The following is a 26,328-nucleotide window of genomic DNA, read 5'->3' as shown; positions in this document are numbered from 1 at the left end:
TGGCGGAAACTCAAACAGAGGAAGTGCGGGCGGCATCGGTGCAAAGAAACGATGGATATACAAAGGATCAGGCAGTCAAAAAACGACAGGACACAAATATATAAACAAATACGCTGACGTACAGTATACACACACCACAACGGCACCAAGATATACACAATCGCCAGAATCCACGTCCAAACCAGAGGCAGGGAGGAAGAGCAGCCCAAGACAAAACACCACTGGCAGACTGCTTGCTTTTGTCGCCCCCCTCCTCCAGAGGAACACGCCACTAAACCCATCAAAACCCCCCAAAAATCACTTGGGACACCCCCTTTCCCAAAAATTCAGAGCCCAGCTCCTGGCCTGGCCTGACCTGAGTTCCTGAACTGATGCCCTCCGGCCTGTAGAAGGACCTACAGGTGCTAAATGGTGATGGCTGATCGATGGTGAACGGACAGACACGTGGCAGAGGCCGCCGAGGAGCCGTGTGGAAATGAGTGAGTGGAACATGTCTCGCGGTCGGATTATGGAGATGTGGGTAGAGAGAGGACAGAGAAAGAGGAAAGGAGAGCGGTGAAAGTAGAGACAGAGGACGAGGAGGAAGAGGAGGCGAAGAAGAAGAGGAAAGAGAGGGGAGAATAAACAAGGAAGATGCTGCTTCTTCGTCTCCTTACCGTGTCTTTGGAGGACCTACGTCTCTTGATGCTGGAGGCCAGGGTGGTACTGATGGACCTAAAAGAGGCTTTCTTTTTGGGGTCGGGCTCTGCTCTACCACTTTTCCTATCCTAAAATGAATATATGTAGAAACATTATTCATGTTCTCTGGCTGGGGTGATAACCGTGGTTCCAGTCTCACCCGGTCGCTCTTCCCACCACCACCACCACCACCCATCTCCCCAATAAATTACCTTACTTTAAATTGTCTAAATAGAGGGAGGGTCCTACAGCATTTGGAAATGTAAAATGCGCAAAGAGGAAGAAAGAAAGGAATAAAGCCTGTTAGATGTGAGAGTGGAAATAGTCTGTTCAGTCTGATATGAGGGCATTCATCTACATGCTAGGCAACAGTATCACATCGGGAGTGCACAAGACGGCACAGTAGTCCTCTAGAAATGTGCTGACACGTTCACTTGGCCCCTAGAAATGCATTGGAATGAGAGATGACTAGTAAAGATGTCAGTGGTTGTGATACCTACTACTTTAACCATCTAAAGTACTCTCGCTATTGCCTGAACACACGTTCCTCATCTCGACATCCAGGTGATCTTAAATTAATGGATCAACTTAACAAGATACCAAATGTGATAAGAAGGCATCTAGAATTTGCTCTGTAGTCAGTTCTAACCCAGAACATTTGGAAATGAAGTAAATAAATAAAATAAAAAGGTGAAATAAAAAAAGAAGAAGCAGTTTTAACCATATCCTCACAAGATGGCGGGACAATTTGGTGCCCTCCCTCCCTCATACCATCAGAGTGCCCCACAGCTACTCTCAGCACAATAACTGGGTGTTTGTGTGCAAAAAGAAATACTCATATTAAGGTATTCTTACATCCTGAGTCTCTAGAGAGGAAGAGGGCTGCATAGGGGGAGAAAAGAAAAATAAAATAAATTTTCCATCCACTTTATGGTTATTACTTTAAAGAAGATCCTTAAGCAAAAGCCAAGGGAACCAAAAAGGGCGGATATTTAAAAAATAAAGTAAAATAAAAACTAGCAAAGCAAACATCCACATCCAAAGCCAGGCAGGTATAAAAAGTCAAGAAGCTACAGTATCAGAGGCCACTAAAGTGCATATCAAAGAGGGAAAACAACAGCGACAAAAGTCAGTATTGAAGCCCATTTAAAGTCATTATACCTCAGTGTGGTATAATGGAAATTCACCCCACACACAAGGGATTGGGATGGAGGATGAGATGAGAGCATCAGAAAAAAAAAAAAGATCTGAAAAGGTATGGTCACCTACTGTTCTGCAAAAATATTCGTACTCTGAGTTAAAGTGCAAAAAAAAGAAAAGATTCTGCGAATCTGTGTGCTTGATTTCATGATGGTCTGAGCAGATGGAGGCCTAAAGATGCTATTTCTAAAAAAAGAAAGCACTCTAAGATGGATGTTAGGCAAAGTATAAGTGGAGGATGAGTGAGCAGATGCGGGGAGGGAGGCCCTTTGGGCGGGCGGGGCAGTGTGGTGTGAATTTCAACATGCTAAAACGTTATATGGATGGAGAGAGGGATATAAAGGGGGGAAAACATAGAAGAAGTAAAACACAAAACAAATAGCATGACAAATCAATCCTGGCCAGCACTGGCCCCGCAGTACATCCTTTTTCATCAGGTCACATGACTAGGCACTTTTAGGGCACAATCGTACCACCCATCAGCCCGCCGACCAGCATGTTTCTCTCAACCCGCTAATGACATGATATCAGGTGGAGAGCAGGCATTAGCTGGCCTGGAGGATAGATGAGCACTGGCAGAGAAGTGATTGGTGCACGACATCACTCGATTTTAGTGCAGGTAATAATGGCTAAAATCTTTTTTTCCTGTTGGAAGATGACATCTCATGTTAGTAAATGGAGAACGTCAGCCTGTGTAACAAGAGAGTCTAACTGTAAGTGTCAATTCCCAAGTGACGTCGTTTCTCTTCTTTTAATCTTTACTTCCACACATTTCTTACACGTCTGAGACTGCAGGAGCGCAGTCTGGCCGCTCTGAGCCCTGATGAAGTGCTGCGTGTGCACAGTCCCGGCCATGCACGGCATGCTGGACCATCAGATGAAGCGTGGCATGGGACTCGCACAGTGTACAGCAGCCGCCTGTTTCTCGTCGGAAACAGAAGCGAGCTGCCACACTGCATCATCATAAAAACCATCGTCATCATCATCATCATCACCACGCGACAGGGTTTCATTGTTTTCATCCCACATAGACACCAGTTTCAGTCTCGTTCAGACAGTGCACTTCTGAGTAACGTGTGTTTTAAAAGGTAGCGCTCAAAGCCAGATGTGTAGCCTCTCAGGGATGTAGTGGTCGGCAACACATTGTGATCACAGACAAATCAGAGACATGTAGATATAAATCTGTATGATGTAAATTTATACAACACATTATAATAGCATCGAGACCAAGCTGCAAAAAAAGAAGATGAAAATATAAAATACACAGAGCCAATATAGTTCAAACCAAAGCAGTATTATTGGCAGCTCGTTAGATATGTATTGGAATCAGCGTCAATGTTGAGAGATGTGCAGAAATAAATGATAGAAGATAAGAATGTACAGAGTGCATATTTTATTGCATAAAATATCAAATCTGAACCTCAGTTTTTAAATTTAGTTTCATTTCAGGCCAATCTTCAGAATTTACTGCCATTTATTTTATTTCAGGCACGTTTTTAGACATGACATCTGTAATATTGCTAACTCCATCAGTCTGTTAAGGTGATGGGTTCTGAGCTAACAAACAAAGGATTCACATAAAACTTGGAACGTGTCCCTCCGTTCAATCCAGACGTTGGCCATCTTGGAAAATGTTACAGAAATGTTTGTGAAACCTAGTAAGATTGCTGTTATGTCTTTGAAAGCAGCATTGTGTTACAATTTACCATAAAATAACAGCTTTAATTGTTTTAATGGACAAGATAGTTTTACTTCTTGCTGAAATAACCGCCAACTTATGCTGTGTAGCTGCCGTAAGATAGTTAGCCAGTTAGCAGTGCAGCTAGCTTACTCTGCCGGGACCAGGCTGGAAGCCGCAGCACTGACGGTGTGTTGGTGTCGGTTTACTGTATGTTAACATGGCGAAGTAGATATCAGACAGTTTCGTATGTATAGCAGATACAAAGCAAAACTAGCTGAATTTTGAGTTGTGTTTCTGGTCACCTAGTGATGCGACTTCAATATTCACTATCTTCCAGCCTTGCTTTGGAAAAAAATATCTGGCTATGTAGTCGCTAAATACTCCACTATATTCACAAACCAGTTGCTAACTGTTTTTGATGCTTTTGCTGGAAACTGATGGCTGCCATAGCCTCAAACGACGCTATGAGTTAACCAAAAATCACACATCTGTCACAATAGAGACAACATCTAAAGTTGTGGCTATACAGTACATCTGTTACAGACTTAGGATGTAGTAAATGTATAAATTTAGATCATAAAGATTTAAATCACTTTTGAAAATGCTGCTAAATTCTCTTACCAAAATGTAAAAAGCCACTACATCTCTGTGGCTACAGCTCCTTAAATAAAAAACTATCTTATGCATGCAATCCTAGCAATGCATGCACCTTTATTTCATTGTAAAGCAAATGTATGTGTTGTGGAAGTTAATGAACTTTTCTGGGGTTTTGAGCATTAACAGCATATGGGGATAGTGTCAGCCTGCAGAGGATGAGGGATGTACCACATGAACAGATTTAGGTTAGTCAGAAGTGCATGTTCTCTCAGGTTAAATGTCTGTGTTTAAAGGTATGTGGGTGCACAGTGCTGCACAGTGTTTTGCGTAATACACCAACCTGGGGCAGTATAAGCACATAATTACATACAAACACACGTACAAGCAGTCAAAATGATGCCAACAATGGGACTCCAGGTTTCAGTGCTTGCCGCACTAAGGAAGGAGGAGGCCACATAAACTGTGATCTTAGATTTTCCATCGTGATGACTTTGTGTCCTACATAACCAAGTTGTCGTTTTTAATTTGTGAAAATGAGATCACGGTGAGTAATCAAATCAGTGCACCCAAACAGTATGAATAATATCCTGCATAATACTCACGCAGAAGAGAACAGATTGTATCAGCCCGACATGACTTCGTGGGCTCCCTCTGCACTCCTTACATGAGACCCCATTACAGTGGTTATATTTAGGGCATTGAAGATTGTGTATGTCCGGTTATTTTAGCTTGAGGGCCCACAGTGACGGTCGATGAGCAAGATGAGCATGCATGAGCCGTCTTTGTTCAGCGTTGCAGAGAAATCAACGTGATCATTGCCGACATGGATAAAAAACGCGCTACGTCGACATGCAGTTTAGTGTGTCCCTCTCCTTTCTCAGTGATCCCACCCCCGCATGCATTCACCTGCTGTATGCGCCTAGAGAAGGCACATCTTTATGAGGACACTCACGACAGTTACACACAGTAGTCGGTTCAATGGAAGACACTCTCAGAAGGACATTGATTTGCTGACAGGCACTTGTGATTTTATACTGTACCTTCCTCCAGCCCTGCTCTCTCTATTCAGCAGGGCCAAACACTGAGCTTTGCTTCAAGGCTCACAAAGAGTCAGCAGACAGGCTGCCAGGGCCACACCGCTGACTCACAGTGTGACTGGCTATTAAATGCAGAGCCCCTGTACCTCCAAGCTATCCAATCAGGGAGTGAAACCATCAAGAGTAAAGGAAGGGAGGGTGTGAGTGGAGGTTGGTTGCTCTGAATGTCCAACGCTTCACAGCCACGATTGCATTGGCGTTTGGGGCAAATCATGCTCCTCGTCTGGCCTTTTTGCTTGATTACAGCTTAAAGGTCCAATTTGTAAGAAAGTTGATTTTCAGTCTCATTCGCAACTCTTCAAATACTGACGCTTAAGCATTGTAGGTCGGCCACCATCCCATAACGTCAGTATTTGGCGAGTTGGGAGTTCTTACAAATTGGACCTTTAAGGATTGGTTCACTCAAATTACAAAAAAAAATTTAAAAATAACATTTAGTAGTATCTTGCCATGCAAATGTCTTCAAGCTATTTCTGAAATTCTATTCACAAGCTCTTTATTGGTTTGTTGGCAGAAGTCTCAGAGGATATCACAAATGCCCTGCGCATAATACCAAAACTATCTGCATGACTAGATACCACTAGGGTTAGGGTTATTGAAATTTGGGTGAACTGACCCCAAGAATTTCCGCCTGCGTTGCATGAAGCCCCTGGCATGCAAGATGAGTCTGTCTCGTGTTAGAGATCTGCTGTATGGACACTGCGGTAGATAAGGAGACACACTGTCGCATGGCACACTATAGTTCTGCTGAATATACTGGGGGAGTCACTGCAGCGTGATTGAGCCAGGGCATTGATTTTAATCTTTATGCTCTATTTGTATTGTTAGCTCCTGGCTGCTGTTATTATGGCCGTTGGAGTGAAGGAAATCAATGATGACGCGATCAAAGTGCATCAACCGCACAGTAATCACTGTTGTTATTGCTTTTATGATGTTTCTAGCAGGACGTTTGCTTCTTTTCGTTGGATATCCATGTCCACATCATCTGACCTTATGAAGCGTATAGCAGCAGCTTAGTAAATACTAGTTCATGCTATGGATGTGGAAGAAGTTTTAATTTGGATGTCCAACATGTAAGAGGGTCACGAGGCTAATTATCTCACTCGAGCAGCGAGGGGTGACATGGGGGTGGAAATGGTTCTGCTAATTAGTTACATACTAATGAGGGGGTCCCGGCCACAGCTTGACTTCCAGAGGCCTCCTTACTATCCTGCAGGCACACACAAGAGACACGGGCGCTGTTGGCATCCGGGAGATGCTAGGGACTAAAGGGTGACCGCTGAGGCTGCCGTACAGTACATGAAGGCATTAGAGATCACAGTTTCTTATACAGTGATCTGGCAGTCTGACCACCTCTGATGTGCAAAATAAAAAGTTCCTAAAGAGGCTGAGAGACAAAAGTCGATCCCCATGCGAAGGGGGCTTTGGTGGCACCATCGCACCATAGCCTCGGCCCTTCTACCCTGCGTGTGAGCGCCCAGAGGGGATCAGTCCTACCTGTAGATTCTTCCTCCAGACATTGACGGCCGCAAAGGCCAGCTGCATCTGCTTCCTGCGGGCGTCTTTATGGCGCTTATAGGCGATTTCGATGAAGATGAGGAAGATCCCTGCTGCTATGCCTCCAGCCACCAGCATGAAGACACCTGATGGGAACGGACAGACGAACAGAGAGAGAGCAGAGGTGGAGATAGGTGAGCAACAAACCCCTACAAACCCCGCCGCTTCCACTGAGCAGGAATGCAGGAATGGTGTGCCTGTCTTGCTCAGTGGTCGCCCCTCCTTTTTCAACCAGCTCCTACTGACGACGGCGGCTGTGAACCACACACTATTAATAGAAAACCACAACTGCACAAAGCCACTGCACAAGATACTGTACGGCACACTTCCACAGAGCACCCACGCCGACACTAAAACAACGATTTTTGTAAAGGTATTGGACAAAAAGGCGCTACAGTACCTTACCACTGCAGTTTTTGTCCAATCACTTTTAACGCTTTCTCTACGCCATAAGGACCATACCTGCCATGTTTTCAAAGGTGAGTGTGGCTGGGGCATTGCTCCTTGAGTCACACTCCTGGTATCTCACCCAGGTTTTATCTAGGTCTTCCATGAAGCCGTTCTCATGAGAACTGCAGGGGGTTGGGGGTGGTGGGGAGAGAGGTAACAAAGTTAATACACGCCGCAAAAAAGACGGAATATCCGAGCCGCTCACTCCCAGATAGCAACATACATGATACAGAGACAGCAGGACAGGTGACAAACAGACACAAACTCGACATAGACAAACTGACAGAAAGGGAGGGAAAGGGGAGATACAGAGATAGAAGATGTGACATAAGGCGATGCTTTGGATGGCTGTAAAAGGTCAATACCTGACCAGGAAATCATATTGATAAGAAACAAAAAAAGTCATACGAGTAATGCAGCTTCGGCTGGGACAGACCTGAGAATGGCCAGGGACACATTCTGTTTCCAGGGGCTGTCCTTGCGCATGCCTATGCCAAAGCCCGAACGGAAAAACAGCTCTCCCGTGGTCACCAGGTCGCACTTCTGCGAGGCTTCAAACTCCAGCACCGCAGAGTCCCAGATGAAAGCATGCAGCTTGCTGTGGGGGAGGGGGAGGGAGGAGGAGGAAGGAGGGAGGAGGAGGAGGGGAAGGAGGGGGTTACGGTGCGACAGTACAATGATTTACATACACATTAACGGCTCCCACCCCCTCTCTCTCTCGCACACCAGATCGTGTGTGTCATTCAGCGTTTACCAGCAATCTCTACCGTTGCTTATGGCCCAAATGAAATCCAATGCCAGATGGGTGAGGGCGCGTCCCCCATTGGTTTCCCCCCATCTCAAAGATGTTCGTCTGGGTACAACCTGAAAAAGGGGGCTCCTGGACTCAATGTTAGCTTAACCTCACACTGGTGCCAGTGCTTTTGACACGTCCACCCTTGCTCCTGTCCCTTGACATCTGTCTTGGCTGGGCGATGGGCCTGGATCAGAGGGAATGCCGCAGTAAATCCTGCCGCTTCCATCTGTTCCAGAGGTCCATGTCCTCCCCCCACCCCCCGAGCTGACTTGGACTGGCCCTGCTCTGTGTGCCTGATAGGTCGAGCAGCCGGCCGACACGTGCTCCGGTCGGCCCGGCCTGGCCGAGACTCACTTGTCGCGCACGGCCTGGATAGCCTCGGCGGCACTCTCATAGTTGTGCTTCTCCATGTGGCGGTACATGGTGCTAAGCTCCACCTGCCGCCGGAAGTAGATGTCCACGGAGCTCTGCTTCACCGTGGCGTAAATGAACTTGTCGGATGGGTTTCTCAGCTGCATAAGGACACAAGGACAAGTAATGACTTCCATGGATGCATAACTTATAAAAAAAAAATTGTGTATCAATTATGATGTCATAAAAAAGTTGCCATGTAGTAACATGGTCCTTGTGTCATCCTGTACGCACCCTTGGGTCATTGATGCCGGTGATGCGCTCCTCAGGCCGGTCCAACACCAGGAAGGCAGCCAGGTTGGCAGTATAAGAAGCCACAATGATCATGGCAAAGCCGGCCCACACCATACCCAGGATTCTCGCTGAGAAGCTGCGCGGCGCACCTGTGTGGTTGACAGTTTTGTTTCTTTCAGCTCAGTGATTTTCAATTTGTAATAGAATTAGTCATGTAGAGCAGTTAGCTAAATACTTCTTTTTTCTGAACAGCTCCATCTTAAAGATTACATGGAAGTAACATAACCCAATTACCAAAAAATAACCCACTGCAATATCAGACATGAAAAGAAGAAACTGATCACAAATGAAACAAGGAGAGGTAACTGTTAGGAGACAAGCTGCAGCAACGCCTTTCTTCACAAAAGGGACTAATTTGTCATCCTCAAAGAAAAAACATGACAAAGAGGCAACACCTGGAGCCTTTTACAACAGCAAAACTGTCTAAAAGACCAAAGTACCCGACAGCATTATAGTGTTCTGGGAGGAAAGGAACATTTACTGGTGGACAAGTGATGATTTGGAGATTTCAGGTGATTATTTTGTTTTCTCATTGCCTCTGTCTCACCTTCTCCAATTCCAGAATTCAGCAACACTCCCCAGGAGAACCACATAGCAGATGATAAGGTGAGGGCATCTTCTTCTTCTTCTTCACTGTTTACTTTAAATCTTCCAAAAGGGCTAGAAGGGAAAAAATTGGGAGGGTTGCAGGAGATAAAATGAGAAATCGCTGAGAACCTGTAGAGGAGAAAACCCTGGCGACCCCAGGCAGGGAAGGAGAACTGAACGTGAGCGAGCAAAGCAAAGAGGGACACGAAGTGGGAAAGAAAACAGACAAAGACGGCTGCACAGGGACAGAGCAGTGGGATGGTTGGAGTCAATCTTCACCTCTGTCTGCCTTCGAGTCCACACCGAGGGAAGATCTGCAGCGCGCAGGAGTGCATGTACACACACATTCACTGATTCAGTGAATACACATAAACACACACACACATGGGCACAGACATACAAACACATGTCCCCCGTGTACCTGAACCGGTCTAGTAGGTAAAGCATCACCGCCACCACATGCACCGAAAGACCCACCAGCAGCCACAGCGTGCTTTGGAACGGCTGCATGAACGAGTCCAGTGTACTGCGAGGGATTTCCTGAAAACACACACCGAAGTTAGTTGTAGATTGATAATTAACAACTTTGATTACCTTACGTTTTCTACAGTAGCCCAGAACAGAGAAACCAAACATTGACTCTTAGGAGAGCCATTCACATTTTCTGCATATTTAACAACCACTGTAAGGTAGGTTAAAGAGTGATGCCACAAAATCCTACATGCTGGACCTTTTTAACCCATGTACTATTTACATTTTTACTGACCAGCTTTGCTATACTTTCTTTTGTGACTGTATTGCTTTTCTATGCTCTTGTGTCTTCTCATGTCTGTAGGGGTGACAATCATAACACAGACTCTTGGACTTTGCTTGAGTTGTTCACAATTTCAAAGTAGTTTAAGTTTTTATGGAGGCAAGCGTGTCATGGCCAGAACTTGGTGATTTGAAAAGTCGTCTCGGCATCACCCTTATCATAATCACTGGCAGAAATGAATTGAAAGAAATGAAAGAAGTGGGCTAAGAGATAGGATACCTGGATGTATTCAGTTTTCTAAAGAACAGTAGCCTTGTTTGCAAAATGGTCAGGTGTAGTAAAGTAGGCTATGGCTTGCAGCAAGAGCTAAAGACCCTGGTATGGTTGTGATACAGCAGAAACCAACTCCCACTGGATTGACTGGAAAACCATTTTTTTAAAATAGTAGTAATGTAGTAATGTAGTAATGTATCGGACACCTAGATTAGCCTAAAGGTAACAGTTGAGGTAGCTAAAGTCTTCAACATTCTCTAGTAATGTTATGTCACCATTACAATAAGCCAACATTGTGATAAAGCTTGATAGCAAAGCCAATAAAATCAAATGTAATGTCAAAAGCCAGTCATTCTTCTGCCATCTGGCAATGTAGATATTGCCAGATGGCAGAATGACTATAGAGCAGCCTCTTTATCTCTGTCTGTGAGACTCCTCAATTTTATCCTCAGCGCTCCACCATAAAACATAATCTTGATTTTCAGAATCCAATCCGTTGGCAGTTATCAAGATTAATAAAAATAGAAATGACCAATCCTCTTGCTTATAATGGTTTGCTTATGTAGGTCATAGAGGCATCAGTATTAAATAGAGAACATTTCATAACCAGTTTAAAGTTCCTTGTAATACGTTTAAGTGTCTCCACTTCATCAATGTTTCCCTGTGTTTGTGCTGTAGAAATCAAGGAATGAAATAACAGTTGACCTTGATCCTCAACGGATAAAAATTGCCCTAGAGGGTTGATAATTCCTCGGATAAGCGATACATGCAACTCCCAAGTGGTTGTTTCCCTTGACAGAGCACCAGATGGTTTACAGTGGACACTTACCTTTTTAACAAGGATGGTCAGGCCTTGGTATTTAAAGGGTTTGGAGAACTCGATGTACTGGGCTCGTTCGTTGTTTATAGTCAGCGGGGCTACGATCATGTCAGCCAGGCCCCCCAGGAGCTCTCCCATCATACCATTCCACTCTTTCTTGTTACTGTTGTTCACCTGAAGTCCCAAAAGCAAGGTGTGAACATGAGAATCAGCTATCAACCTGCTGCCGTCTAGACCGCAGAATGTTTCCAGGCTTTAAGGATTTGGGTTAAGCCTAGCAGGGATGTAAGTTCTAGGCGTGCTCCACATTTGGAACGGGCTCTGTCAAAAACAGAGAGCCTGTTATTTTCAAGGAGTTTATAAGATCATGCACTTAAGAACACCAAAAGTCTTATACTGCCTACAGGACAGAATTGTTCTGGGTTAGAGATGAATGTGCCCACGGAGAAAATCAGCTCCTGTCCTGTCTCTCCTCTTACTTCTGTAGCTGTTGTTTCTGTCTTGGCCTGTGTCATGCTGCCATTTTGGCCTGGAAAAACCAGTTTTAAATCTCAAGTGATCATCCTGGTTTGATAAGAAATATTATAAGATAAAATAAGAGATAGACTACATTGCAGTCAAATAATACCATGGCATTAAAATATGGTCCCGTACTTGTCAGGTCTATCGTATACAGCACAAGGCTGGCACTGTGAGATCTTATATCAATGGACTGAATCTGTAAATATTAGCTGCTAGCAGTATTTGGAAGTTGGCTGTTCCACTGGGATTTTTGTTGATAAGAGATTAGGCAAAGGTGACATAAAGTAGGTACTACAAATGTATGAAAGTGAACAAAAACAAGTGAGTAATGCAAGGTTAGGTTAAATTGCTAATCCTTCTATGGCACTGTCTTTTTAGGTGGTGGCAGTTGTCCTATTTGACAATCCTTTCCCAAGGGGTTGATGAAAATGAATTAGCACTGTCATTACAAGAAATGTTTTGGTATGGGAATGATGTATATGGTGTGTAATAATGATCTTTAGTATGTAAGTCATGTGTATGTATAATAGAATCAGATCACTAAAAGGTCTTAATGTCACACTTTATGTCTTTGATCGTATTATTAAGGGCAGTGTAATTCTCTGAGACTATAAATCAATTTGCAATCATAAAATGTGGCTCACCAGTACAGCATGAAACTGACCTTTTAATCAAATATCACAGCAGCTGATGGTGCACATATACTAAAATGTATGAGTCACTTGATAGAATAGAGACAAAACTTGTTGGCTTAATGTTTTTGTACATGAACCCAAGCTGCTTTTGAGGAATATTTTTGTCATTATCATCTTCCATCTTACTTAAGCCAATTTGCGCTGGTGCCAGCTTGGCAAAGCAATTATCATATTCATATGTGGTAACTATATTGCAAATTAATTGCTATGCCTTTTTCCAGGTCATACGTCTAGAAACTTGCTAGAGGTGAGACTGAAGTCAGGAGAAGACGGAAGCTTGGTAATGAAGAAAAACTGCATCACTGACAAAGAAAAAACGGTTTTGGGTGCTGTGTTTGGCACCACTATACTTTTACAAAATTAAGGAAAAGTTCTTTTTTCTCAATTGGTAGATTTTCAAGTTGGTTTAAAGCCAAAACTAATTAACTTACACTTCAAAATTAACCACAGCACTCAGCCATGATGATTGCTGCCTGCCTAATCCTTCAGTGTAGACATTAAAAACTGACACTGACAGTGGGCAGATTCACCTGCTTCAGCTCTGGATAGTTAGTGAGATCACTACTGCTTGTGGAGTGAAATAAAAAGATTAGGAAGAGTTGTGTAAAGTACTGAATGTGAGGTACTGCGTGCAACCTGTGCCTCATGCAAAAATATAGCAAAAATAGCTATTACTGTAAAACTGACCCGCTCTTGAGTTCCGAATTTCCCATCAGCCACCAGGTGTACTTCATAGGTAAAGTTCATGGTCATAGCCAACTTGATCAGGAGATCAATACAGAAGCCGTAGCAACACTGGGGTACAATTGGGCGTCCTGTAACAAAACCAGCAACAGTTGCAAGTTAAAATCACTCTTAATGACACATGTTAGATTTTGTTGTTTTTTTTAATCCAAAGGCGGCGGACGTAGACTGAACGAAATGCGTGACACACGGTGCACTGCAGACAACCACACAATCACGCTGTTTGCCAGAAACACAGCATACACACCAAGCATCCCGACAGCCTCTCACTCTGAATGGCACACTCAGCTACATGCATACATATATAGATACCTACTGCATATATATGTATGCATCTCCAGTGGGTGTTTGGCGGGTGCAGTAAAAGCACAGTGACAGTATAAACGTCCCTGATGTGTTACCTGGGATGGTCTCATTGGGCCCAGTGCAGATAACCTTTTTAATTAAGACTCCATTTAATGTCATTTCCTCCTTGCACGTTCCATCCGGCTGAGTGGGTTTCACATACACAAATGGCTCCTGGTGTATCGTCACTATCTACAACAAATGGGACAGAAAGCTGTTTATCAGGTAGTCAGAGCTCGATCCAGCCTGACCCCGAGGGACTCAGGCGAGGCAGCGAGAGAGAGGGGAAAACAATGCTTGGAAAAACCCAGCGGATACACAAATGAACAAACTCCACAGATACACATGTACACACAAAGACAGACGGATGAATGTAAAAATAACCGACAAGGATACAGATGAGAGGTTCTTTGCAGACCTATGACAAATTTGGAGAGATAAAAGTCATAGCAAATACATCACTTCTGCCTTCATGAATGTAGATTAACTTTCCTCCCCTCTGAGAAACAAATGTCAGCGCACTGTCCAACACGCGTATATCAGCTCTATGTGTGTCGACACCAACGTCACATTGAGGCAGCAAAGCGAAGGCGCCCTACCTTTAATCGAGTGGACATCTGGAAGCCCTGTGGTTTCTCAGTCTCTCCTCCGGGCCAGATGATCTTCCGCTGATTGTTCATTACCACCTGCAGCGACGCCACACACATATACAGTATTATAGGTGAGTGCTGACAGAAGGCTTACTGCTGATGAGGCTCCAACACTGTGGGTGAGCATCTCTAATGAGTCAGCTTTATATAACCACAGCTCAGCGCTTCTTTTATTTACTTCACCGACCTCTGACTTATGTTTCATACCTGAGGCCTCAGGAACGTATTTCCAGAGCTTTCGACAGCAGCAGACAGAGTTGCAGACTTTGCTCAGTTGCCATGGAGTGACGCCTCCATGGCAAGTTTTCAAAGCATACATTATTAAATGTATGTTTAATTGTAGTTTTCCAAATTCATTACAAAGTGCAATGCTTTGAAAGTTGCATGAGTGAATGTTGTGTCTTTTTTTTGGTCACATTATGTAAGTCATTCTCCAACTCTTTTACATCATCGACCTCTAAATTCACAGAAATTAGACCACGGTCCTCCATCTGATAAGATTTTTGCTTTGGGATGTATTATTACAAAAAGTGTATGAAACCAGCTCTATGGTTGTAGTAATTATTATGGCTGCAACGGAGGAAGTGAGGAGAAGTAGCATAAAGAGTGAAAAGTCTGCATAGGTCTGCACTCAAAATAGCACAAGACTTTCACTCAGGAGACCGCTGTTAATGTCCATTGTGAAACCAGATGTCAACGGTGAGTTATTCAGACTTACTAGTGTAGTTAAGAAGCTTCATGTAGGTGCAGTAACGTGGGTACATTTGTAACAAACGTTACAGTAGCTACGTAGTTATTTTAACCCAAACCAAAACCTTTTCAGATGACCCAAAAGGTCATACATTCTGTCATTGTGCTACTTATGGAAGGAAATAGAGTGGTAATAATTTTCTGGGGACCATCTGGTCTCGAGGACCCCACTTTGAGAACCACTGAGTTATGTTATGGTATAATATTTATGCATTTATGAGAAAGGATCATTTTCCTGTTCTTCCACTAATGGACAGTTGAATCTATGAGCAATGTTTTCATTTTAAAGCAGAACCCAAAGGACTATCTATTAGGGGAATGTGGCACTGACTGTCGGCATCTGGGCTTTCATACCTCATAGAAATGAATGAAAACCAGCCTGCCTCAAAGGTTGGAAACCTATCTGAAAAATGTGATTGTGGTTTGTAAAATGATCAACAGTCATACCCTTTGAAGTATTTTTCTCTTAATCTCTATAGGGTTCATAAAGGACAAGGTTAGGTTTTTATTTTCAGACGCATGCAGCTCCTGCTTGCCATTTAGAGATGAACGCAGTTAACAGTGGACAAATCTGCAATCCTCCTGCAGTGCGGAAAAAAAGGCATGGTTCATTGCAAACCATGACTCAACCAAAGGTTACACGATGACGGTCTACCCGAGCAAAATCAACTAAAAGCTTATCAGTCGCTATTAATGCTTGGAGTAGCTTAACACTCCCTGAAAGGCTCGTTTTTTGGGCTGCAGCAAGAAAGTTTTGATAATGTTCTGTATGTTCCAGTTCAATATAGCAATAAAAAACAGTAGATATTCAAAAATTACCTCGAATTCACTAAGACAGACTGCTGCAGCATTGTAAAAGCTCTGGCTGAACTGCAGTGTTTCTCTGTACAGACAGGGGACTGAGGAGTTGCCCTACATTGACTACATTGTGCTATAGATAGAAAACTGGAGCTGCATGTCCAGTATGAATAAAAAAAGAATATGCCTACTCAGGCAGTGAGTAGAAGATAGGTTATGGACTTCTTTTCTTAAAGTGCCAGGGTTTTGCATTTCAGTTCTGTCCAACAGGCCAGAGTTGTCTCTGTTGGTCAGTTTACCTGTGTTCCATTGTAAATGCCGACTTGAATGAGTCGACTCTTCTGGTAGTTGAGTATACTGTAGTGTGCGTACTTCCTGTCCCCGTCGTCATTGAACTCCACGCGTCCTGTGAGGCCCTCTGGGTATTTGGATGACATCAGCACCCTGTGGGAAGCAAATGAAAATGATTATTTGCGTGAATGAGCACTCACGTGTTCAAGCATGGGTATCGTGCGTCGTCTATTAGGAGTGTAACGGAGCATTTAATTGTGTACCATTCTGTACTAGCCTCCATTTGAGTGCATGCGGTAAGATGAATGATTCGCAATGACACGGAGTGGAGATGATATCTGCTGTTTTTGTCACCACATCTGTTTGGAAGCAGTGCATACACTGTTTTGTTACGCTGCTGAGAAACCACTCTAAGTGGGTCAGTTGAAAAACTCGGTCACTTCATCTGCAGGTGACAAATAAAAAGTTTACACTCTGGAAAAATCTGCTAAACTCGTTTGATAAGACAAGTTTCCAGTGAAAACTGCAGAGCTGATCGATTGCAAACATACAGACTAAACTACTGATTAGTGCAGCATGTACATATGTACACATATATATATATGTATATGATATATAGTGATATGGTTGGTGGGTGTGGTTTGGTTTGGTAAAAAGAAAATAGTTCCTACTTTAAACTGCTCACAACAAGGACTGCAGATTATCATGAGTAACCAGGTCATGATTTCTCATAAGAGACATTGCAGCTTAGTTTTTCAAAATAATCTTTTTGGTAGTGCTTCTTGTAGTTCTTGTAGTGCTTAGAGCACTACAAGTCCAACACATGAGTGCCATCTATCTCCATTATACAGAAGAGAAGGCAGAAATTTCAAGGTCGACAAATCTTGATTAGATGCATCTGGCTAAATGTAAGGAAAAAAATGTTACAAATTCTGGATAAAAATATCTAAAAAAATTGTTGGGAGCCAAGGTTACCTTTTAATACATTTTTTTTATACACCCCTCAACAAATTATAAATGTCAAAGTTTATCACGAACTGAAATGATGAGTCACGCTTACCGTTTAAAGAGCGGCCCTGTTTTCCAGATGTTGGTGTTGCCCACGCAGCCTCTCGGGGGCTCTGTGATATTCTCCTTCTCAAACAGCTCCTGGATGGACTGAGCTACCACAGCCACCGCATCATTGATGTGGGCTGACTCATTCTTCCCGTTGATGAGCTGGAGGCCGATCAGACCTGAGGCCAGGCCGACAAGAAAAAAGAAAATCACTGATCCGAGCGAACTACAGCCTCTCAGGATCCTTTTGCAATGCACAGAGTGGATAAAAAACTTATAGGGTCTCCAGTTTAGACATCCTGGATAAAGGTCAGACATCAGCTGCATGATTCATCCTGTGCCTGTGAATCTCAGGGAAGATAACTCGGGGAAATATCCACATCTAGTCATTTATGAGACAAGGCAGCAGAATAAATGGATCACTTTTCAGAGTTTGCCACTGATGACCTTTTCACAGCATGTGTAAAGAGTCCCTTGAAGTTGGATCTTTTTTTTGGCCGTACCAGCTAAGCTTTTGTGATTCAGCACAGGCAAGGTATTACTTGTGATCGGAACAAACAAAAATACCATGAGACTTAAATTTAAACAAAGCAACGATCCAACTTCAGCTAAGTTTTCTGATTGCAACCAGGTCCGTCAGCCCTGCAGACTCCTGGGAGAGGCGGCAGTGGACGTGAGAGAGACTGGACATGGACAGGACAACAAACGCTTTTCAGGGGTTGGTTGTGTTTAGAGTGAGGAGAAGACGCTCGACGTTTGTGACCACAAAGTGATAAAATACTGTGAGAGACTCGTGTGAGAAAGAATCCAAGAATAGAGACAAGAAAGACTGTTGTAGCTTACCATTCTACCAGTTATCTGTTGCAAAAGTCTCCCTTTATAACTCATTAGAAACCAGGGTATTAATATGGCAGGAGAGCACAATGAATTTACCTTTAGATAATCCAGGACATACACAATTAAGCTAAGGTGTACTGTAGATACACAGCTCATTTAAACCTTTAAACACATAATGCTTAAACGTTTAAATGCTCAACACACAACAAGCAGTTATACAGTTATATCATGTGGTGCATCCATCGTTAAACGGTTAATCCGTCTAATCCTGTTTGTGTTGTGATGGGCCTCCGGGTAAAGCTGGAGGTTAACTCGTACATTCACACTGAATCTCTGCTGGATGAACGTACCGTCTGGCGCCTCGCTCAGGGCTTTACCCGACATCTCCCGCTCGCCCACCAGCCACACGTAGCCCGAGCCCGTCATGTTGAGGAAGCGGGCAGCCTTGTACACTGCGGCAGCGTCCTCCTCACTTGGAATTCACCGTGTGGGGGAAAAGACAGAAGATTGTTTTTGTGTGTGAGGAAGATATGTTGTGTTCATTTTCAGGAGTGGCTGATTAATCCACAGTTATTTGGGATTGGTGTATGTCCGAGTTTATTCCCTTGTATCAGTGCTTCTGTTGGATAGCTGATACTCTGAAGGCAGACAGGAATCAAGGAGAGACAGAAAGGACGTTGCAGTTATGTTTTATGCAATTAAACATTTGGCTACCAGGATGCCCCAATTTTAAATCTCTTGAGCCCTGATTTTTCTTTTAAATTCTCTCTTTAGCTTTTGAATTAAGCAAGAAACCACTTTGTAGGACGATATGAATTTTAAATTTCGATTAAACAAGTTTGATGCTTATATCGAAAATATTAGTGGTAAGTAGTGAAATATTCAAAACCAATGCCAGTATCAGACTACACAACATCAGCCAGATACTGGCCTGACATTGGGAATGTAAATGAGCGTGTAGTGCATGACAAATGGTGTAGTGTGTCATATATTTTTACACCAAAATTAGTGCACATATATGCACCTTTTTTAAATGGGGTAAAACGTATAAAAATAAGCCATTGAGTAAAACATCAGGGAACAGGAGGTTTTAAAAGTTCCATGTTAGACACAGAGCTGATGAAGCCAGATGTTGTTGGGTGTTGGAGGGTTTTTTGTCCAGTGTGAAAGCGCTAATTGTGAAAGACAACCAACACAGCACTGGGGACGCCTCATGACTTCCCAACTAGCATGTCATATTTTTTTAATTCTTAGCCCTGTCTCATCCAGTTTGAAAATGTCTTTGTGTTCCATGACAATGAGCCATGGGATCACAGAGCGCTCTCTTCCACACATGGCAAACGTATTGTTCATTGTGCAACAGCAAAGTTGTTTCTTGGCCAAGTCATGGCAAAATATTGTGTTGTTTGATCTCAGCAGCTGATATTAAAAGGAAATCGAGATTTATCTTAACGTTTGACTAAGAAAACATCAGTATATTTTTCTAAAATCTGCCCAGAATACATTGGCATAATTTAGATGTTGATTATAAGTGAACATACGATCCACAGCTGGATTCCACAGAAGGTTGAAGCTGATTTAGGTTAAAACAAGAGCTGAAATGATTAGTAGATTTATTGATTGGTTGATCAACTGAAACTTAATATGCAACTAATTTTGATGCTAAAATGCTGAAAAACAAACAAACAAAAAAAGCCTTGGCTGCTCCATCTTCTCAGTTTCTGGGATCTGTTGTTTTTCTTTGTCTAATGCTAGAAATAGGATCCAAACAAATACATTTTGGGGGATTTTTAAAGACAAACTCACTATTTTCTCACAATTAATAGACAAAACCATCATCAAGACACTAATGAACACATTAATAAAAATGTAACTAATTGTTGGTTGCAGCCCTACTGATTCACCAATAATCCCATTTTGGACGAAAGTAATGTGTAATTTTTGATAGAACTCTCTCACCTGGCGGACAGGATGATGACTCGGGCCTCCAGCTCTTTCGCCTCCAGCAGCAGGGCAGTTAAGTTAGTCTCCTGGCTGAACTGGAGGACTTTCTCTGCCTGTGATCGGGGCACAAGAAAGGTCAAGCCAGCTACTTTTCCCTACCTCAGACACCATGCTGCCTCTTTACCTGCTTGGGTTCGAGCTTGGCCGATTTAGTTTGAAAACGGGAGACAGAGATAAAAAGGAAAGCGATCCAGGGGAACCGGCTGAACTAAAAAAAAAAAAGCTTGAAGGGAAAAAAAACTTTTGCATTTGTTCGCATGCAAACTGAGGGTTATCAAGGCTCCAAAGAAGGACGTGCATGTGTTAGGTAGGGGGGAAGAAGAAGGTCAATGCAACCAGTAACTAAAAACGGGTGAAGGGGGGTGAGGGGGACGTTTTCCCCCAACAAAAAGACTGCTGAAAACTAGGGAAGTGCTACAGAACAGGAGGAAGTAGCATCTGGGAAGCGGTTTTGTCCCACACTACCGGTTCTCCACAAAGGAATGGACTTGCAAACTCTTTTTGTGTGTGAGTGTGTGTGTTCTGAGTACATGCATTCCTTTATTGAAGGAGAAAATGAAAATGATAAAAGCGGGGGCGCTGTTCACTGGTTTCTTTTTTTTTTCTTTAATGACCGAAAATTATAGATTTTTCATAACAAAATCATTCTTCATTTAAATCATAGGGAAATGTCTCAAAGTAAAAAATTAAAGAAAACACGTGCTACCAAGAGAGGGACATTTCTGGGTCGGCTGGTGACTGGTTTGGGCTGGTTTCTAGTTGCTACGTTTGGAAAGTTGGTGGGCGGCGTGCATTGACCATGCAAATATACCTTAGGTCCTCGCTTGTTGTCATAGGACAGTTGGTCGAGGTTTTCATAGTTCCTTTTTTTATTCTGATGAGTAATGTGCACAGAGAAAATATGCAGACACAGAAAAATATTATAAACAGTTGAAAATGGAGGGCAGTAAAGCATTCCAACAAATCTCCACTTTTCTGCTTCAAATTGGGATCTTTAACAGTGGGGCTTGCAAAGAACATCAGAGATGACCGCTTTAGAATAACGCTGAAGATATCAAGTGCCGTAAAGGACGTGTTCAATTCAGAAATGATCGAGGATACCGATTCAGCTGCATCGATTATCAATGAGAAATTTAGCAATCAAAATGCTCAGGCTCCAGCAACAATCAGTTCAACTGGAAACTTTAACAAACCAAACAAGGCCGACCTTAACCCTAACTCACACTCCATCAAGGCCAAAGTAGGATCATGTTCTTGGCTTTCAAAAAATAAAGACGTAAAGCTAAAATAAGAGCTCATTAAAAGTTTTATGCCGTCTCTACTTGCAAAACTGCACGAGGAAACCTCTCATCTATCCAACCATCTGTTCACTATTTTCTCCAGCTCTCAAGTGGCATCCTCACAGACTGTAGCTAGTTCTGTCCTCATACTGTTGTTTACTAGTGTGACCAGCGACTTGGAACAACATATCAGACAACCAAGTATCACAGCAGTTTGTGAAGTGATGACAAAATGTAATTTATAGGTTCAAATGGAAAATTCTGTGTCCACGTACATAAATCACAAAAGATTAGATTTTGTTGTTATTTCATGAACTGATTTTTATTAACATAAAGCCTAAATCACTACCTCTCCCTCATCTTAACCAAAGTTAATCTTATAGATCAAAATGTGTGACTGTTTGATGACCTGGAAATATCTTTTCCAACTGGAACCAAAGTGCTTTTGTTGCCTAAACCCAACTGCAGACTGGATTCTGGTGTGATGGCACGGTGTACAAATGATGATGAAAGATGCTGCATGAAAACAATTTAAAATTCACATCCTGTATATCAGTGTTTTTCACTTCTGTTCCTGGGAGCCCCCTGTCCTGCATGCAGAGTTTTCCCTGTCCCAACACACCCGAGTCAAATGAAGAGCTCTTTATCAGGCTTCAGCAGAGCTTGGTGACGAACTGATCGTTTTAATCAGACGTGTTGGAGCAGGGAAACGTCTGAAATGGTGCAGGGCAGGGAGCCTCAGGAAGAGGATTGAAATACACTGCTGTAGATTTCATGACTGTCATGATACAGTTTCTGGTCAGAAACCATAAACCATCATGACATCTAATGCAAATGTTAACTATGTGGATTTATTTTAACCTCCACCAAGGAGGTTATGCTTTCATCGCGTCCATTCATTGGTTGGTTTTTTGGAAGGATTACACAAAAACTGCTGAACAGATTTCCATGAAACTTGGATTGTCAGAAACTTGGATTATCAGCTCAGAACAGACCTCATTAACTTTTGGTGCAGATCTGGATAAAGGGACGCATTCTAGGAATGTAACCTCATTTTCCTTAACATCGCGTTTCTCAACATTTTGGTTAATTTCTATGGGAATACTGCATTGATCCTGATGAACAGAATCAATTAAGGTGGCTTATATTTGTGACTGAGTCGAATTTGATGCAGATCAAATATCTGGTGAGCTTAAAATATGGTTAAGCAGTTATGGGTGGTTTAAAATGTATAGGGTTACAGAGCTATGGAGTTTGATATCTGATTAGGCTTGATTAAATTAAAGGCCTTGGTGGAGGTATACACTCTACTGAGTGCCATTTGAGTTATTTATTGGTTATGCAGATTTTGATAACCGTTGTACCAATTTAATTTAAATTCACACAATCAAGATGAATCAAATCAAAAAGGAAAAAATCCCCAATCGAGCTTCAATTACAGACATATTTATCTTGTTATTTGTGGAGTTTAATGAGCAGTGCCATTCTGTGGTTGTTGATGTGTGACAACTAATCATTTCCTGTTAGTGTAAAACCATAAACTATGTTTACTTTTTGTATACTCACTGTTAGGACAATATAAATCCATACTATAAACAGTTGTAGTCTATAATATGGTCCCATGACAACATACTGACTCTCAGTGGTTGCTGAGTTAAGCTTAATCTCAAAATCTGAGACGTCACCATTTTGGATTCCAGTCCGGGCCTGTGTTCTGTGCGAGGACACACTCGGGACTCCTGCCGGAGACAGGCAGCCATTTTGCAGGAAAACACATCGTCTTTCTGCTTCACAGGGTTTCCTTCACAGCTGCCTGGCTTCACAGCTCACACTCCAGTGCACTCCGGGACTGTTTCTGTCCCTTCACAAAGTCGACACTGACCATTCAGCCATCAGCACAAACTCTTCCATTCACAACTGAAAGCTTTGAAGACCTATTACACAACCCTGACGCGACAGTGATGTAAGTTTGAGTGATTGTGATTCTAAATGTCGAGAGGTAATCCTGAATCATAATCAGATAAGATTTTAACCAAACTGAAGGATCGCAAGCAACAGTTTTTGCCATGATAAGAATCACTAGAACAAATTGTCAGTGAGGTTACAGAGAATTCAATATTTTCCATCTCATTACTTTCTGAGGAAATATTCTAAAAATCTATTTTCTTTAAAGATCAAACAAAATTGTGTGAAACGACATTGAAAAAGAGTGAAATATACAACTAAGCAAGACGATTTTTGTCCTTATTCTTGGACACTCCTATGTAATTGCCATGTAACTACGTCTCAGAATCTTATAATGAGAGATCTTCAGCGTGTAGAAGCAGTATTTTCCATTAGTAACATCCAGCAGCACAAAAGAAAAAAAAACTTGTCTTTGTCTTTTTTTTCCCCAAGAGAATTTCTGAGCGCTCTATTTTTGTATCCTCAGTCAGGCATTAATATTTCATGTTGTGTTGGTCACGTTTGCACTCTGCCTAAGTCCACTGTGTCCAGAGCCTCTGTGCTGCTGGTGACAGCGATCCCCCCGTGATTGTGTGACCTCGCTAAGAACTTGGCATGAAGCTAAATATAACATGTACGTTCACTGAGTTTATGCAGCACATCGGGGTGATTAGCAAGAACAACACCTCTCTCTTTTAATTAGAGCATAACGTGACGAAGCTGCAGCCTGCAACATCCAAACTTACTTCCTCTTCCGTCATCTAGAGCAGTCGAAGCTGCGTTTGCAGTTCGGGTGTTCAGCTGACATCGCTGTTCAAATAAACGCACGATAGAAGAGCTGGTACAGGTTTTGTTATTCTGGCAATGTCGTGACAGGCTGAGTCACATAACCCTCAGGGGGCGCTCAAACAAACAAAAGATCAGAATTTATTTGATTCTTCTCATCTTCTTTTCAGCATTAAAGCTTCACTTACTGATTTTGTTAAAGTGCAAATAAGCACATTTGCAAATGTCCTCACAGCTAATGAAACTCTGGAGCTTTAACACAATTAAGGAGGATATCTCCTTCTTTTAAAATGTATATTTTATATAGAATTACCATAAGAAGGACACTGTACCTGCTTTAACTATTCATTAAAGGGTGAGGCTGGTGTATATTTTTCTTCTTGTGAGCAAATCCCATTTTAAAGACCAACAACAACAATGTGTTAGTCTGTCTTCCTCGTCTCTCCTTGCTGTGGCACTCAGCTCTGAACTCATTGGTTCTTGTGAAAAACATAAATCTTTAAAGTCCCCCTCCAGTAAAAAATGTGTTTTTCTCATTTTGTTGCTACAGTTGAATTTTTGAGCTTTGTAGAACGATGTATACACAAGAAGGCTGTTCTCACATTCATCTTCTCAAAGTGTTCATTTTCTCTGTTTTCATTGAATATCTGATTTTAAGAAGCAGGGCCTATAAGCGTAATTTGTGACACCACAAATAGTCTGGAGGCCAACAGTGGTTTATTCATGTGTTTAACATCTCAGTCGCCAATATGTTGGCAGTTGGCAGCATGTTGATATGTACCATTTTGACATTTGTCATATCAAGTCATACATTAGCTGACTTTCATGTTGGGAGGTGGAGAGAATGTTGATGGAGTTACAACTAGGCGAGAAGGCTGCCAAGCCAGAGACCACTGTTCAAGACTGTGTTTAAACATTTGTAAATGTGAAACCACCAGATGTCTCTGATGAGAAGTTGAGACATTGTCCAGCTGTTTTTGTGGCAAAGGAACCAGGTAAGCCAAAACATGATCTTGTCCTAACCCTAACCCTGGTGTTTCTGTGCTTGGACCTAACCAGGCCAGAAGCACAGAGTTATAAAACATAAAATTGAAAGTTGAACCTAAGGATGTAAAGTTGCAACACAATGAAACGTAAAGTTTCAACATGTCCATGGTTTGCAGAGACGTACACTTCCAACATTTACTCCGGCAAACTCTGGTTTTTAATTACATTTGGACACCAATGGAGCTTTATGGCAAAGAGGAAGAAGATATAACAGACTTAGTAGATCAGTTCATTGTTGGCTTTGGTCTTGTTAGTTGACAGTAGGAAAACGATCTAATATCACTGGCCTCATCCTTTAAGTTTCACCAGGCTTTCAGTGTAATTATTGCTGCACACTGTTGGAGGGCTTCTCGAATAAATCATGCCCGGGGCCTGAAAATGCTTGAGCTAGCCCTGCAGTCATGTCTAAATATATGCGTAATTAAAACCTCACAGTCGAGAGAGTTGAAGCAACTTCTCTCAGTATTATTGGATTGAAGGGGATGCACAGATGGGTTCATTTCGAGATCCAAACTCAGATTAAAAAGGCACTTCCTGGATTCTCATCAAAGGCTTTTACAACAGCGATTTCTCGTCTCTAGTGCAGGATGTGAGTCACATCTCGATGATATGACAGTATCACCCTCAGCACAATCTAACGTGATTAATCCAAATGTTTGAAATGTTATCCTATTGGTGGCTCTTAATCAATACTGATCCCGGTCACTTCATTTAAGCAGCTTTCACTTTCACTGTAGCCGTCTTCCGTGAATTACCTCGGGTCTGTGTCATGTTCAGCATCTCATCAGCTCGTGATTTAATTAAATCTCCGAATCGGGACTCATTTCACTCGGCCACACAATTACAGCAAAGAGCCCCAGAGAGGGACAAGCATCAGAGAGTATAGCGGGGAAAAAAATATCCCAAGGTAATATCATCTTATTAAATGTGTGCAATGGATGACAGTCGTTTTTTGCCTCCCCCTCTTTCTCTCTGTTCCTAAAGGGCACACATCATCGCAGACTCAAGTCTGTTTTGACTCAGAGAAGATCAGCATTTCACTGACCCACATACACTGCTCTGAGCTACACTTAAAATGGATGCATCAGCGGTATCTGAAAAGGCAAAAAAAAAAACCTCACGCATCTTGTAATCATGACCTAACAGGGTGGTATTACACAAGGCCTGCGTGTACAACAATGAAGCCGACCATTCATCAGGAAACACACACCTGACTTCCACCAATGAAACACTTCCCTCTGTGATGGTTTGCAAAGCCCCACGTTAAAGTCCACTATTTGGCTCCCATTGTGGATAGACACAGGATAATTTGGACTATGGCGAAAAGCAACGTGAAGATGAGCAAATAAACATACAAACTTTTGTCAGATTAGACCACATTAG

The 26,328-nt window shown here is 42.5% G+C and overlaps 1 protein-coding gene across 8 annotated transcripts in view; it reads right to left on the bottom strand.

Moving 5' to 3' along the window:
- Positions 1-26,328, bottom strand: part of grin1a (glutamate receptor, ionotropic, N-methyl D-aspartate 1a) — a 39,934-nt gene that overhangs the window by 4,642 nt on the left and 8,964 nt on the right. Inside the window, exons 4-21 of one of the 8 annotated variants that reach the window (XM_084382346.1) lie at positions 20,700-20,762; positions 19,844-19,941; positions 18,235-18,356; positions 17,052-17,226; positions 16,000-16,144; positions 14,102-14,188; positions 13,550-13,694; positions 13,101-13,231; positions 11,206-11,370; positions 9,771-9,889; positions 9,309-9,421; positions 8,702-8,850; positions 8,411-8,568; positions 7,697-7,858; positions 7,273-7,382; positions 6,751-6,896; positions 1,534-1,560; positions 657-767 (exon numbers count right to left, since the gene is read on the bottom strand). In XM_084382346.1, coding sequence (XP_084238472.1) covers positions 657-767; positions 1,534-1,560; positions 6,751-6,896; positions 7,273-7,382; positions 7,697-7,858; positions 8,411-8,568; positions 8,702-8,850; positions 9,309-9,421; positions 9,771-9,889; positions 11,206-11,370; positions 13,101-13,231; positions 13,550-13,694; positions 14,102-14,188; positions 16,000-16,144; positions 17,052-17,226; positions 18,235-18,356; positions 19,844-19,941; positions 20,700-20,762 — 2,226 coding nt within the window. Of the gene's footprint in view, positions 1-656; positions 768-884; positions 924-1,533; positions 1,561-6,750; positions 6,897-7,272; positions 7,383-7,696; positions 7,859-8,410; positions 8,569-8,701; positions 8,851-9,308; positions 9,422-9,770; positions 9,890-11,205; positions 11,371-13,100; positions 13,232-13,549; positions 13,695-14,101; positions 14,189-15,999; positions 16,145-17,051; positions 17,227-18,234; positions 18,357-19,843; positions 19,942-20,699; positions 20,763-26,328 lie in introns of those variants that run through there. The other 7 variants (XM_084382347.1, XM_084382352.1, XM_084382348.1 and 4 more) reach the window with 7 other exon arrangements.

The sequence above is a fragment of the Pagrus pagrus genome (assembly GCF_965226575.1).
Source record: "Pagrus pagrus genome assembly, chromosome: 19".
Lineage (NCBI taxonomy): Eukaryota > Metazoa > Chordata > Actinopteri > Spariformes > Sparidae > Pagrus > Pagrus pagrus.
This window is presented reverse-complemented; position numbering and strand designations above follow the sequence as displayed.